The 13619-nt window shown below is 44.2% G+C and overlaps 2 protein-coding genes and 1 long non-coding RNA gene across 5 annotated transcripts in view; 2 read left to right on the forward strand and 1 right to left on the reverse strand.

Moving 5' to 3' along the window:
• The first annotated feature begins 168 nt into the window (after positions 1 to 168).
• zbtb45 (zinc finger and BTB domain containing 45) lies at positions 169 to 7541 on the forward strand. Its single transcript, XM_082165503.1, has 6 exons — positions 169 to 322; positions 1529 to 2431; positions 2957 to 3076; positions 3185 to 3331; positions 3400 to 3664; positions 3917 to 7541. Exons 2-6 carry the CDS (start codon positions 1553 to 1555, stop codon positions 4243 to 4245), a joined length of 1740 nt encoding a protein of 579 aa, XP_082021629.1. The 5' UTR covers positions 169 to 322; positions 1529 to 1552; the 3' UTR covers positions 4246 to 7541.
• Positions 7542 to 8036: 495 nt separating this feature from the next.
• On the reverse strand, positions 8037 to 10380 carry LOC309495713. The gene is made up of 2 exons (XR_014204804.1): positions 10256 to 10380; positions 8037 to 8922 (listed from the first exon to the last, which is right to left on the reverse strand). It is a non-coding gene; the product is annotated as an uncharacterized lncRNA (long non-coding RNA).
• Positions 8766 to 13619, forward strand: part of LOC309495693 (acyl-CoA dehydrogenase family member 11) — a 25611-nt gene continuing 20757 nt past the window's right edge. Inside the window, exons 1-3 of one of the 3 annotated variants that reach the window (XM_082165500.1) lie at positions 8766 to 8910; positions 10258 to 10722; positions 11806 to 11905. In XM_082165500.1, coding sequence (XP_082021626.1) covers positions 10265 to 10722; positions 11806 to 11905 — 558 coding nt within the window. In that variant the 5' untranslated portion in view covers positions 8766 to 8910; positions 10258 to 10264. The other 2 variants (XM_082165499.1, XM_082165498.1) reach the window with 2 other exon arrangements.

Raw genomic sequence — 13619 nt, forward strand, 5'->3', positions numbered from 1 at the left:
AAAAACGAAAATATGTAAGGAATATTTTTCGACAGTCTGGGCTTCTACATTATTTCGGAGGCTTTTATTTTGATGGGGTGCCATATGATATACAAGGCTTTTATTTTGACGGGCTGCTCAATGATATACAAGGCTTTTATTTTGACGGGCTGCTACATGATGTTGGAGGCTTTTATTTTGGCGGGTTGCTCGCGGATATCGGGGCCCGTGAGCGCAGAGAAGCTTCGGTCCATCGCGAATCTTCGCAAATCAAACCGAGATCGATATTAAAGCAGTAATGATCGCGCAGCAGCGTGTTAGTGCACTTTAAACACATCTGCAGGTGAGCGTGTGACCGTCCGTATCAGCTCTATAGATGTCAGTGTAAATCATAAACACGTAGAGCAGAAGTGAGCATAATGATTCATTCTGCATTAATATAGTGTTAATTACACGTGACAGCCTGTAGACATCGAGTTTCAGTCACAGGAGCTTTAACGATAAGTGATCCTGAAGACGTGTGTGTGTGTCTGTTTGTCAAGTCAAGTCACCTTTATTTATATAGTGCTTTATAGTGTGTTTTTATAATTATTTATTGTATATTTAAAGGTGCAGTCTGTTACTTTTTTGTGTTAAAAATGTACAAAAATTAAATAATAAGTGAGTACATCATGAATCCATTTTCCAAACCGAGTTTTTGTCTTATCCTAAATCACTACAGTACACCTATAATAAGTGTTTATATTGGGACTATTTTAGACGTGTCGGGTCGTACCGCTGCGGAGGAACACATGTATCTGCGTGACGCGTCATACACGTAAACACAGAGAAGTAGCTCCGGCTAATGTTCTTTCGCGAGAACATTCAGTTCTGTTTATTAACCGCTAGAGCGGCTGCAGCATTAATGATATATAATCAGGGTTTGAAATTTACTTTTTCACTCACCGGCCAATTTGGCTAATACATTTTTAAGTGACCGGCCAATCAGAACTTCTACTAGCCAAAAAAAACAAAAACAAAAGTATATATATTATAAAATTTGGATTTCATACATTAATTTATTATTCAAACAAAGTCCTGTAATCCAGCATCTCCTGCCTTCCGCTTTCATCCTCATCCTTTTCACCAGAAACATGTTTTAGAACATCAAAAACAAAGTTAGGATGCTAACTTTGTTATAAAAAGGATGTTATAATGCTTTTTAATCTCCGCTATTGCTTCAATGCAAATGAACAAGCGCACTGTAATTTGTTGCGTAGTGACGGGCAAGTTAAAGCAAGCCAGATATGCGCAGATTCTGCAATACGCTGTGTTTAATGATGACTCGCAAGTATTTGCGCTAAATCTGCACAGATTTGTCTTACACGAACTTCCCCAGCAAAGTGATTAAACATAAGTAACACACCAAAATGCCTCGTGATTTGACAGCGTTGACCGCCTGCCACGGTTGGGTTTTACCCGCATGTGGCGGCTTGGCGGGTGTTAATTTCAAACGTTGTATATAATATTATTTCTGAATGTGTTATTGGTGTTATTTTAATGTGTTTAGAGTCTCAGTGAGCCGGGTCGGGTCATGGCGTCGGGTCCAGAGGCCGTCCACTACATCCACCTCCACAACTCCAGCCAGTCGGTTCTGGAAGCCCTGAGATCCCAGCGGCGTAAAGGCCTGTTCTGCGACGTCACGGTGCGCATCCACGACGCCTCGCTGCGAGCCCACGCCTGCGTGCTAGCGGCCGGGAGCCCCTTCTTCCAGGACAAGCTCCTGCTGGGCCACTCGGAGATCTCGGTGCCGCCGCTGGTGCCGGCGGAGACGGTGCGGCAGCTCGTGGACTTCATGTACAGCGGCTCGCTAGTCGTGCTACACTCGCAGGCGCTCTGCATCCTCACCGCCGCCTCCATCCTGCAGATCAAGACCGTCATCGACGAGTGCACGCAGATCATCTCGCAGCGGCGCGGGGGCGGAGCCTCCGGTGGGGGGGCGGGGCCTAAGCAGGAGGAGAGTGGGGCCGACGGGAAGGGGCGGGAGAGCGCGGCGCTGACGGGCTACGGCTACGACTGCGGCTCGGACATGGCGGCCGCAATGGGAGGTGGAGCTCAGTCGGAGGGCGGCGGTCTGGAAGGGGGCGGAGTCGGCGCTCTAATGCCACTCGGTGAGTTAGAAGGCGGGGCCATGTGTAGAGGGGAGGGGCTTGGCGTAGCAGGGGGCGGGGCCATGCTGAAGCCCTCGAGCTGCTCGCAGGAGATCAGCTACATGTTGAGCGCGGAGCGTGGCGCAGCGAACGAGCGCGGGCAGATGGCGGAGGAGTACGGCGGCGTGGCGGAGGAGCTGGTGAGTGGCGTGGAGCGCTTCAGCGAAGACGACGAGAGAGACGCACACGACGCCGACAGAGATGCTGACAGAGACAGACAGACCGCGCACACGCGCAAACAGAGGCAGCCGCTGAGACTGCAGGTAATTCTACAAACAGAGATTAGCATTGACTCTGATGTGTGTGTTGTGCAGATGCTAAACAGAGATTAGCATTGGCTCTGATGCGTGTGTGTTGGTGCAGGTGCTAAATGGAGATTAGCATTAGCTCTGATGAGTGTGTTAGTTTAGCAGAGATTAGCATTAGCTGTGATGCGTGTGTTGGTGCAGGTGCTAAATGGAGATTAGCATTAGCTCTGATGAGTGTGTTAGATTAGCAGAGATTAGCATTAGCTGTGATGTGTGTGCAGGTGCTAAACAGAGATTAGCATTAGCTCTGATGAGTGTGTGTTAGATTAGCAGAGATTAGCATTAGCTGTGATGCGTGTGTGCAGGTGCTAAACAGAGATTAGCATTAGTTCTGATGAGCATTAGTGTGTTAGATTAACAGAGATTCACATTAGCTCTGATGAGTGTGTGTTAGATTAACAGAGATTCACATTAGCTCTGATGAGTGTGTGTTAGATTAGCAGAGATTAGCATTAGCTGTGATGCGTGTGTGCTGTGCAGGTGCTGGGCGGCGAGCAGGTGGTGGTGAAGAACGAGGGCGTGCAGGAAGGGGAGGGGCTGTTTGAGATGGACGAGAGAGGAAACGCATCACACGGCTCACATCAGCCCAGCTACGCACAGGTAACACACACACACACTGTGACACGCGGCTCACACCAGCTTAGCTACGCATAGGTAACACACACTGTGACACACGGCGGCAGCAACTAGCGTGTTTGTGTGTTTCAGGGCGGGTTCTACGAGGACTCCGGCGTGTTCCCGGGCGGCTTCTGGTCTCAGGCGGATCCGCAGGCGTCTCTGGGCTCGAACCCGCGCGGCCGGGTCAACAAACCACTTTCGCCGCCGCCACCGGCCTCGCAGAACCTCGGCAGCCAGGTCTGACCCGCCGCTAGTCGTGTAACGCGTCACCGCCGCTCGGCTAACACATGTCTCTCTGTCCTCAGATGCTGTTTCAGTTTCCTGCCAGCGAATCACAGAGCCAGTCCTTCTTCGTGGGCGGACCCATGGTGATTGACGGCTTGGCTGATTCGTGCCAGCAGGCCCCGCCCCCTGCCCCTCTGACCCCAGCTCCGCCCCCCTCCACCCCAGCATGCATTGCAGGTCCGAGCTTTGCGCCGCAGGGCTCCGAGACGTCCTTCGACTGCAGCCACTGCGGGAAGTCGCTGCGCTCGCGCAAGAACTACAGCAAGCACATGTTCATACACTCCGGTACGCACACAGCCTCATTTACATGTTACTCTACAGAGCTCAGTGAACGAATAAAGTCCCGCTCACTCCAAGGACTATAACGATAAAGATCATGTTAAAGAATAGCAGATATGGTTGCACTGTAGAGCCCTGTATATACATATATACACACTTAGACCACATAACATAGTGATTGCTATCAGGATGATACATTCAGCCAGCATAACGTGTGTGTGTGTGTGTGTGTGTGTGTATGTGTGTGTGTGTGTGCAGGCCAGAAGCCGCACCAGTGCAGCATCTGCTGGCGCTCGTTCTCGCTGCGGGACTACCTGCTGAAGCACATGGTGGTGCACACGGGTGTGCGGGCCTTCCAGTGCTCCGTCTGCAGCAAACGCTTCACGCAGAAGAGCTCGCTGAACGTGCACATGCGTACACACCGTGTGGAGCGCACCTTCACCTGCGCCGTGTGCCAGCGCGCCTTCACCCACCGCACGCTGCTGGAGAGACACGCCCTGCAGCACCAGCACACGCCCAGCAAACCCAGCAACCACACCAGTCACCTGGAGCAGGGCGGGGCCAGCGGGCCGGGGGGAGCCTCCTAGACGCTGTAGCGGACCGTTCACACACACACATGAAGATCAGCCCGTCATTTACTCGCCCTCAAGCAATCCTAGGTGTGTATGACATTCTTCTCTAGACGAATACAATCAGAGTTTCGTAAAAAATGTCCTGGATCTTCCAAGCTTTATAAAGGCAGTGAATGGCTCTATATTTTTTTAAGTCCATAAAAGCGCATCCATCCATCATAAAAGTGCATCTGTCCATCATAAAAGTGCATCTGTCCATCATAAAAGTGCATCTATCCATCATAAAAGTGCATCTGTCCATCATAAAAGTGCATCTATCCATCATAAAAGTGCATCTATCCATGATAAAAGTGCATCTGTCCATCATAAAAGTGCATCTATCCATGATAAAGTGCATCTATCCATCATAAAAGTGCATCTGTCCATGATAAAGTGCATCTATCCATCATAAAAGTGCATCTATCCATGATAAGTGCATCTATCCATCATAAAAGTTCATCTATCCACGATAAAAGTGCATCTGTCCATCATAAAAGTGCATCTATCATCATAAAAGTGCATCTATCCATGATAAAGTGCATCTATCCATGATAAAAGTGCATCTATCCATGATAAAAGTGCATCTATCCATGATAAGTGCATCTATCCATCATAAAAGTTCATCTGTCCACGATAAAAGTGCATCTATCCATCATAAAAGTGCATCCGTCCATCATAAAAGTGCATCTGTCCATCATAAAAGTGCATCTATCCATGATAAAAGTGCATCTATCCTTGATAAAAGTGCATCTATCCATGATAAAAGTGCATCTATCCATGATAAAAGTGCATCTATCCATGATAAAGTGCATCTATCCATGATAAAAGTGCATCTATCCATGATAAAAGTGCATCTATCCATGATAAGTGCATCTATCCATCATAAAAGTTCATCTGTCCACGATAAAAGTGCATCTATCCATCATAAAAGTGCATCCGTCCATCATAAAAGTGCATCCGTCCATCATAAAAGTGCATCTGTCCATCATAAAAGTGCATCTATCCATGATAAAAGTGCATCTATCCTTGATAAAAGTGCATCTATCCATGATAAAAGTGCATCTATCCATCATAAAAGTGCATCTGTCCATGATAAAGTGCATCTATCCATCATAAAAGTGCATCTATCCATGATAAAAGTGCATCTATCCATCATAAAAGTGCATCTATCCATCATAAAAGTGCATCTATCCATCATAAAAGTGCATCTATCCATGATAAAAGTGCATCCATCCATGATAAAAGTGCATCTATCCATGATAAAAGTTCATCTATCCATCATAAAAGTGCATCTATCCATGATAAAAGTGCATCCGTCCATCATAAAAGTGCATCTGTCCATCATAAAAGTGCATCCGTCCATCATAAAAGTCCATCTATCCATCATAAAAGTGCATCTATCCATGATAAAAGTGCATCCGTCCATCATAAAAGTGCATCTGTCCATCATAAAAGTGCATCTATCCATGATAAAAGTGCATCTATCCTTGATAAAAGTGCATCTATCCATGATAAAAGTGCATCTATCCATCATAAAAGTGCATCTGTCCATGATAAAGTGCATCTATCCATCATAAAAGTGCATCTATCCATGATAAAAGTGCATCTATCCATCATAAAAGTGCATCTATCCATCATAAAAGTGCATCTATCCATCATAAAAGTGCATCTATCCATGATAAAAGTGCATCCATCCATGATAAAAGTGCATCTATCCATGATAAAAGTTCATCTATCCATCATAAAAGTGCATCTATCCATGATAAAAGTGCATCCGTCCATCATAAAAGTGCATCTGTCCATCATAAAAGTGCATCCGTCCATCATAAAAGTCCATCTATCCATCATAAAAGTGCATCTATCCATGATAAAAGTGCATCCATCCATGATAAAAGCGCATCTATCCATGATAAAAGTGCATCCGTCCATCATAAAAGTGCGTCCATCTATCCATCATAAAAGCGCATCTATCCATGATAAAAGTGCATCCATCCATGATAAAAGCGCATCTATCCATGATAAAAGTGCATCCATCCATGATAAAAGTGCATCTATCCATCATAAAAGTGCATCTATCCATCATAAGTGCATCTATCCATGATAAAGTGCTCCACAGGCTCTGAGGGGTTAATAAAGGCCTTCTGAAGTGAAGCGATGCGTTCGTGTAAGAAAAATATCCAGATTTAAAACTTAATCAACTAAAATAACTATCTCCCGGCAGACGACCATTCACTGCCATTATAAAGCTTGGAAGATCCAGGACATTTATTAATATAACTGTGATTGTGTTCGTCTGAGAGAAGAGTGTCATACACACCTAGGAGGACTTGAGGGAGAGTAAATCTGGGCTAATGTTTTTGGGTGAACTATCCCTTTAAAGGAACACTCCGACTTTTTGGGGACTTTATCTTATTCCCCGTATCCCCCAGAGTTAGATAAGTCCACACATACCCTTCTCATCTCCTTGTGTGCCGTAACTCTGTCTGACGCACCCACCGCTAGCCTAGCTTAGCACAAAGACTGGAGGTAAACGGCTCCAGCTAGCATACTGCTCCCAGTAAGTGACAAAATAACCCCAGCATTTTCCTATTTACATGTTGTGATTTGTATAGTCACAGCGTGTACAAATAACAAGGTCACATGAGACACAGCCATCTTCTAACCGTATACATACTGGGAACTATATTCTCAGAAGGCGAAGCACTGCTACTTCTGCGGAGGCTAGGCTAGCGGTGTGTGCGTCAGACAGAGCTACGGCACGCACAGAGATGAGAAGGGTGTGTGTGGACTCATCTAACTCTGGGGGATACGGGGAATAAGATAAAAGTCCCAGAAAGTCGTTGTGTTCCTTTAACTCGCTCACTCCTCACACTCACAACAACCCAGAAAACCTCATGAAACACACAAACCTCATGGAGCGACTCACACTAAACGCAGTCCTGCACGGCGGGACTAACGTCTGTGTCAGTGTTTTACGTCTGTAATCTGTTTCTTACGTGTTTTCATGGACTCATCAGAAACCACAATGACCTCAGGACCTGAAGAGACTTCAGAGCAGATTTATTACCTCCATTTTTTTATTTCAACATCAACCTCCATTTTTACATTTTTTTATCAAGTATATGCTTACATGCTATTTTTCTGGTGATATGATATGCTTGGCTTCTGTGCGGGGGATCGTGGGATCTCATTATTCTACTGGCTTTGGTTCTGGTATCTAGCATGTGCTCGCTTTACGCTGCATGAGTCTGCATTAAACGCATTGTGACGTTTCACCGCCTGCGACTCCTTTCTTTATCTACAGATCAATCAATCAATCAATCAAATTTATTTATATATAGCACACTTAAAAACAACCATGGTTGACCAAGGTGCTTCACAGGTTAAAACAACAACAAATTACTGCTCATACATTTATACAACAATAAAACATGTGTAATATACAGTATACGAGGTATAGTGAAAATTAAAATAAAATAAAATTAAAATTACCAGGAAATTAACAGCCCTAACTCGAAAGAAAAGCCAAAGAAAAATAATGAGTTTTTAACAATGATTTAAAGCATTCCAGAGATTGGCAGGTTCTGATATGGACTGGCAAGTTGTTCCAGATACAGATACATCCCCGGATCATGTGTGTCATGGCAGGAGCGGGATTCAGGAAGACTGGCGTTAGAAGACCTTTAGTGTCAAAGTTATTCTGCAAATAGCTGTAAAAAATAATGAATGGCAGCTTGTTTATGCCACAGATTAAAAAAAATAATTAAAAACTTCATTCCTTTCTCGGAATTCAGTTTTTTCCGCCACTGATTACAGTTTTTAAGAGGTGATTGAGACTTTTCTCCTCACAATTCCTAGCTTGTATCTCTAGATTCTGACTTCTTACAGCTCAGAATAAATAAAAAAAAGTCTGAATTGTGAGATTAAAAGCAAAATTACATTTTTTGTTTATTTTATTTTACTCCGTGGCGAAAACGCGCTGCATTCTGGGTCTATGACTCCTGCAATCTTATAAATAAAGCATCTTTGTTGGCATATATGTCTGATTCCATCAAGAACCTTCATGGAAGGTTCCGTTCAAACGTTGAAGGCAATCGTTCTGTTCCACAAATGATTCTTTGAGGTTCATTAAACTATTCAAATAAAACAAGGCTTTAGGAATCTTCCGCTTCATGTTTAGTGTCTGAATCTGAATCGAGATGAATCTCTTTTCATTTACAATATGACTGCATCAAGTAGTAAGCAGAACTATTCCTCTGATTTAATCTACTAACGTTACTTGTGTTTACCTCAGTTACGTTAAAACAGTCAGTGTTATATTTATGTTTACCCTTCTGAAATAAGTTAATCCAGACCTCTTGAAGAGCTCTGGACTGAACGGACTCTTCGCTAAACTTCTCTCTCAGTGACATTAAACAGATAAAGCACATAAACTGTCGAGTCTGTAGTGTGTTTGTGTCGACTGAGTCTGCAGTAGATCAACAGCGCATGCGCCGTTACTCGCGTCTAAAAGAATCGACTCCTTTAGTGAATCGCCGTGGATTCAGTCGCTGGTCTCCGTTTGAAAGAATAAATGAATCGGACTTGAGTCAGTCCAGTCTTCAGTTTGTTTGTCCCGTTTGGAAACTCGGAACGCGAACGGTCGGTGAGCTGCTCAAATCTGCCAAAAGTAACAGAGAAACAGAGATTAAAATCTGTTTAAACACGGCTCAAATACAGCTCTGGTGTCGCTGAGAGTGTTTGGTGCTGGAGAGTTGCCTGTTGTCAGCGCTTTTGTGTGTATTTTTGCTGTGTTTTTAAAGTGATTTTTCTGTATAATAACGAGCAGGATGAGAAGTGATGAGAAGTGACGGATAAACGTTCAGAGAAAGAGAAATTAAACAGCGGAACGCTTCATGTTAGTGGGTGAAAGTTCACAGCTTTACTTGCGCAATCAAATGATTCAGTGAGTCGAACGAGCAAACAGTTTTAGAGGAATGATTCACATGTATATAGTATATAGTAATAAATATATATTAGATGACTAACAATAAATGTGTTTTTAATAAATACATATTACAAATTAAAATAAACTAAATTTAATAACATATTTAACAGTTTGCAAAAATAAAAACTTTACAGATACTAAATGATTTCCAAATAATACTTTAAATTGGTATAGTATACAATTTAAATTACTATAAATAGTTCATACCGTGTTAAATATATCCATGGCCTGTAAGACTGAAAACCCCTGATGTAGATGATGATGACCTTTGACCTGTAGGAGGAGCTGGTTGTTTTAGTAATACCAGAGAATGTCTAATAGGAAGAGAATTGGCACTCTCTGCTTACTTCCGGTTTCTGGACTGGCTGCAGTAACACGTCTCTGTCCATGCAGGGGCGCTCGCAGGCGAGTGCAGAATGAATGGAGGTCTATGGCGAAAAACCCTCAAAATCCACTTTTCTCAGGATATAATTTTTTGTCTAGTAATTTGAATGTTGTATTCGAAAGGAGATGCAAAGAAATTACACATTGCTGGGTGTTAGATTTTTTAGAGTCACTTATTTGGTTTAAAAAGTCTTTTAAAATGTCAATGACGTCAGAATGCTGACGTCATTATCAGAATGCTAGCGTGTTATGGGCAACAACAACTCAACCTGTAAGAAATCGAAAAGAAATAAGTACTCGTTCATTCAACTTTCGACCTATAACCCATGTTGAACTTGCAAAACCTACAATAAAATCTGAGATTTCTCAACGGCAATCGGGTGAAAGAGACACATTTAGCCGTCTAGCCCCATAGACTCCCATTCAGTCTGCACTCGCCCGCGATCACCTCCAGTGGAATTCTAATGGAACTGCAACCAAGCTCGATACAATGGGGCTAATAGGAAGTGCCAAGGCTCTCCGTAGACGGGCTCTGGTAATACGTGCTTGACCATTTCCTGAGAATGTTTATGTAGTTTGTGCTCAGACAGTGTGTGTGTGTGTGTGTGTTTCTACAGCCTCAGCATGGCAGTTCGTGTGTGTTGCCGTGGTAACCGCGTGGCTCTGCACATGCTCAGTAGGAGCGTGTCCCACAGCAGTGTGTCTGTCGAGACCCTCAGTGAGCTGGACTCACACACACACACTCCGTTTTCCCGCTCTGCCATCGGGACGTTCTTCCAGCAGCGGCCCCTGCTCACCAACCCGTTTACCCAGGATGCACTGCTGCGAGCGTACCTGCAGCGCCACCTGCCTGTGCGGGGGGTGCAGGAGGAGCTGATGCGCTTCGGGGAGCGTGTGGTGTGTGAGGTGGAGGCTCTGGGCCGCCAGTGCGAGCTCAACCCGCCGGCCCTGCAGCGCTACGACCCCTGGGGCCGACGCCTCGACAGCATCCTCACCTGCGACGCCTGGGCACACCTGAGGCGCATCTCCGCGCACGAGGGCCTGGTGGCCGCCGCCTACGAGCGCACCTACGGGGAGTGGAGGTCAGAGGTCACTGCGGCACTGCCCACGTTTACATGCACTACTTCTGTTTCAGTCGGACGGATGAATCTGAACGTAGGGTTACGCTAAACATGTGATCGGGTTGATGTGCGCGTTTGTATCACAAGCTTCAAATCTGAATAGATGTTTTGACATGCGCTCACTGCTCGAATATACAGAGTTTCCCGGTGTCTGCGCATAATAACCATTCTCCTACAGTTCTTTATTTGTTTTAAACAGCAGACTTAATATTTATCCATTTCTGGTCATAAGTTGGAGATAATGAGCGTATGAACCGTTGTGCCGCTGCTAATATTGATCACACAGTAAAAATGTCCAAAACCAGTGGTGTGTGGATGAGAGTCTGAAGCCAGCACTGGTGGGCCGTTGCCCTGCTCCACTTCACACACGCAGAAGAGGAGGATTATAGGAGGACGAGACACTCGTTTATACCACACTTTATTCAACAGGAGAACAGCTCGTTCAGCGCGTCACACGTCATTACGCTATTTCTACATACGCTATTTCTACGTCATTACGCTATTTCTACATCATTACGCTATTTCTATGTCATTACGCTATTTCTACATCATTACGCTATTTCTATGTCATTACGCTATTTCTATGTCATTACGCTATTTCTACATCATTACGCTATTTCTATGTCATTACGCTATTTCTATGTCATTACGCTATTTCTACATCATTACGCTATTTCTACATCATTACGCTATTTCTATGTCATTACGCTATTTCTACATCATTACGCTATTTCTACGTCATTACGCTATTTCTACATCATTGCACATGCGCAGTCCTTTAAGTTTCGTTTTTCATTCCGATCAAGTGTTCACATGTTCTCTTGATCGGATTAGAAAAGGAATAAACCACTCCTTTAAATCTGAAATTTTATTCAGATTGAGCTCAGTCGGATCGATTAAGGCGTTTACATGAAGGCTTTTCGGTCCGCTTGAGCCTTCAATCCCATTACTAACGGATTATTTGGTTGCATATAAATGTAGCCACTGAGTATTCCTCACATCCCACTGGCAGTTTCACTAGTGTGTGTGTGTTTGTGTGTGCAGTCGTGTGTTTCAGATGAGTAAGATGTACCTGTTTGCTCCGTCGGCTGGACTCTACACCTGCCCGCTGGCCATGACGGACGGAGCTGCTAAAGTCATCGAGGTAAAGCACTTCATACTGTATATACTATATAATGTGCACTTTCTGGACAAGAGTATGGAGACACCTGACCTCTACACCAACAGCGACTGTAAGACGTCACATTCTGAGCAAACAGACACTGAGTGAAACCCACTCCACAAAGCTCCCGCCGCACAGGTTTTGTGCTGATGTTACCTGACCATTACACCAACTAATGTGTGAGGCCTAATTCTGTGGAAGTAGATGCAGAGAGAGTAAAGGCTGGTGTTATTTTTAGATGTGAGCTGTGCTCTGTGGTGGCGATCTCTGACACCCGTCAGGAAGCAGTTTTTTCGCCCCAGTTTGCGAACCCTTCTTTGTCGTAAGGCACCTCGCTGGAGTCTAGAAGGCCTGTTTTTCCTCGGGCTCGACTGAAGAGCAGAACCCTCCTCCTGACTCCCTGGGTCCTCCAGTCCCTGGAATGAGCTCTTTCGGTCTTGAGTACACGACATGAAGTGGGTTTTTCGCCCCAGTTTGCGAACCTTTCTTTGTCGTAAGGCACCTTCGGGAGTGCTGGAGTTTTGAGATCCTACGAAGATTTGTTTCTGAGTGGTCGCAGCCTGCACTCAGCATGCTCCCCTTGGCACACCTTTGGAATAAAAGCGCCATTCATGTTGAAATTTTTTCTCATTTATGCATGCATTGGTTATAATACCGGGCCCTAAGCTCTGCTTGTGGGGAATGTAGCCGGGGTTAGGCTGGTGTGTACTATCTAGGGCAGGGAATGGTGACTCCGGATCTAGCTCTGTGGAGTCATTGACATTATGTCAGCGGTTACGGCTAGGGCTGCACGATGTGTCGTTTAAGCATTGATATCGCGATGTACGAATCCACGATAGTCACATCGCAGGATGTGCGATGTAAGCTGTCGTAGTTGATCCGTGATTCATTAACCGTACGGGCCAGCTGCTCCCCGGCCCTTGACGCATGTGATTCGCGGATTAATTGCACAGCATAACCATCATAGAGTGAAAGTTTATCATTTGCATGTGTTTTTAAGTCCTGTCAGTTTAACAGGGCGCATATAAGAACGGGCAGTGAGCGCGCGCTCGCCTTCACCGTCTTCAAACAACACGAGCGCTGTCTTGCTCTCTCTCCCTCGCGCATATTAATCAAAATCAATTGACACGATGGTGTCGAACAAAAAAAACAAAAGTGATGAAATGTTTTCTGTGTTGACAAATCTTGTGCAATATCCTAAACTGCCGAGATAATTACACAACGCGTACAAGTCCGATTCACGAACTAATGATTCCTTTGAACCGATTCAATTTAATGAATGGTTTAAACAACTGACCTGTCCAACACTGAACTCACGAGACGTCTGAATTGGTGTATAAAAAAATCTGTAACACTTTACAATAATGTTCTATTTATTAAACTATTTAACTACATTAGTTAACATTTACTAAACTGCACTTCTACAACATTGTTCATTTCAACATTTAGGCTATCTATAGCCTACATTATTGAAATCAAAAGTTGTACAGTATTTGTTAACCTAGTTAATGCACTGTGAAGTAACATTACCAAACAATGAACAGCTGTATGTTTATAAACTTAGATAAACAAAGATTAATAAATACAGTAACAAAAGTATTGCTCATGGTAAGTTCATGTTAGTTATTTACATTAACTAATGTTAACAATTCAAACCATATCCTGAAGTTACAAACAAATAATTTACTCTAATTTA

This window comes from Leuciscus leuciscus, assembly GCF_965113295.1.
Source record: "Leuciscus leuciscus genome assembly, chromosome: 3".
In the NCBI taxonomy this organism is placed as follows: domain Eukaryota; kingdom Metazoa; phylum Chordata; class Actinopteri; order Cypriniformes; family Leuciscidae; genus Leuciscus; species Leuciscus leuciscus.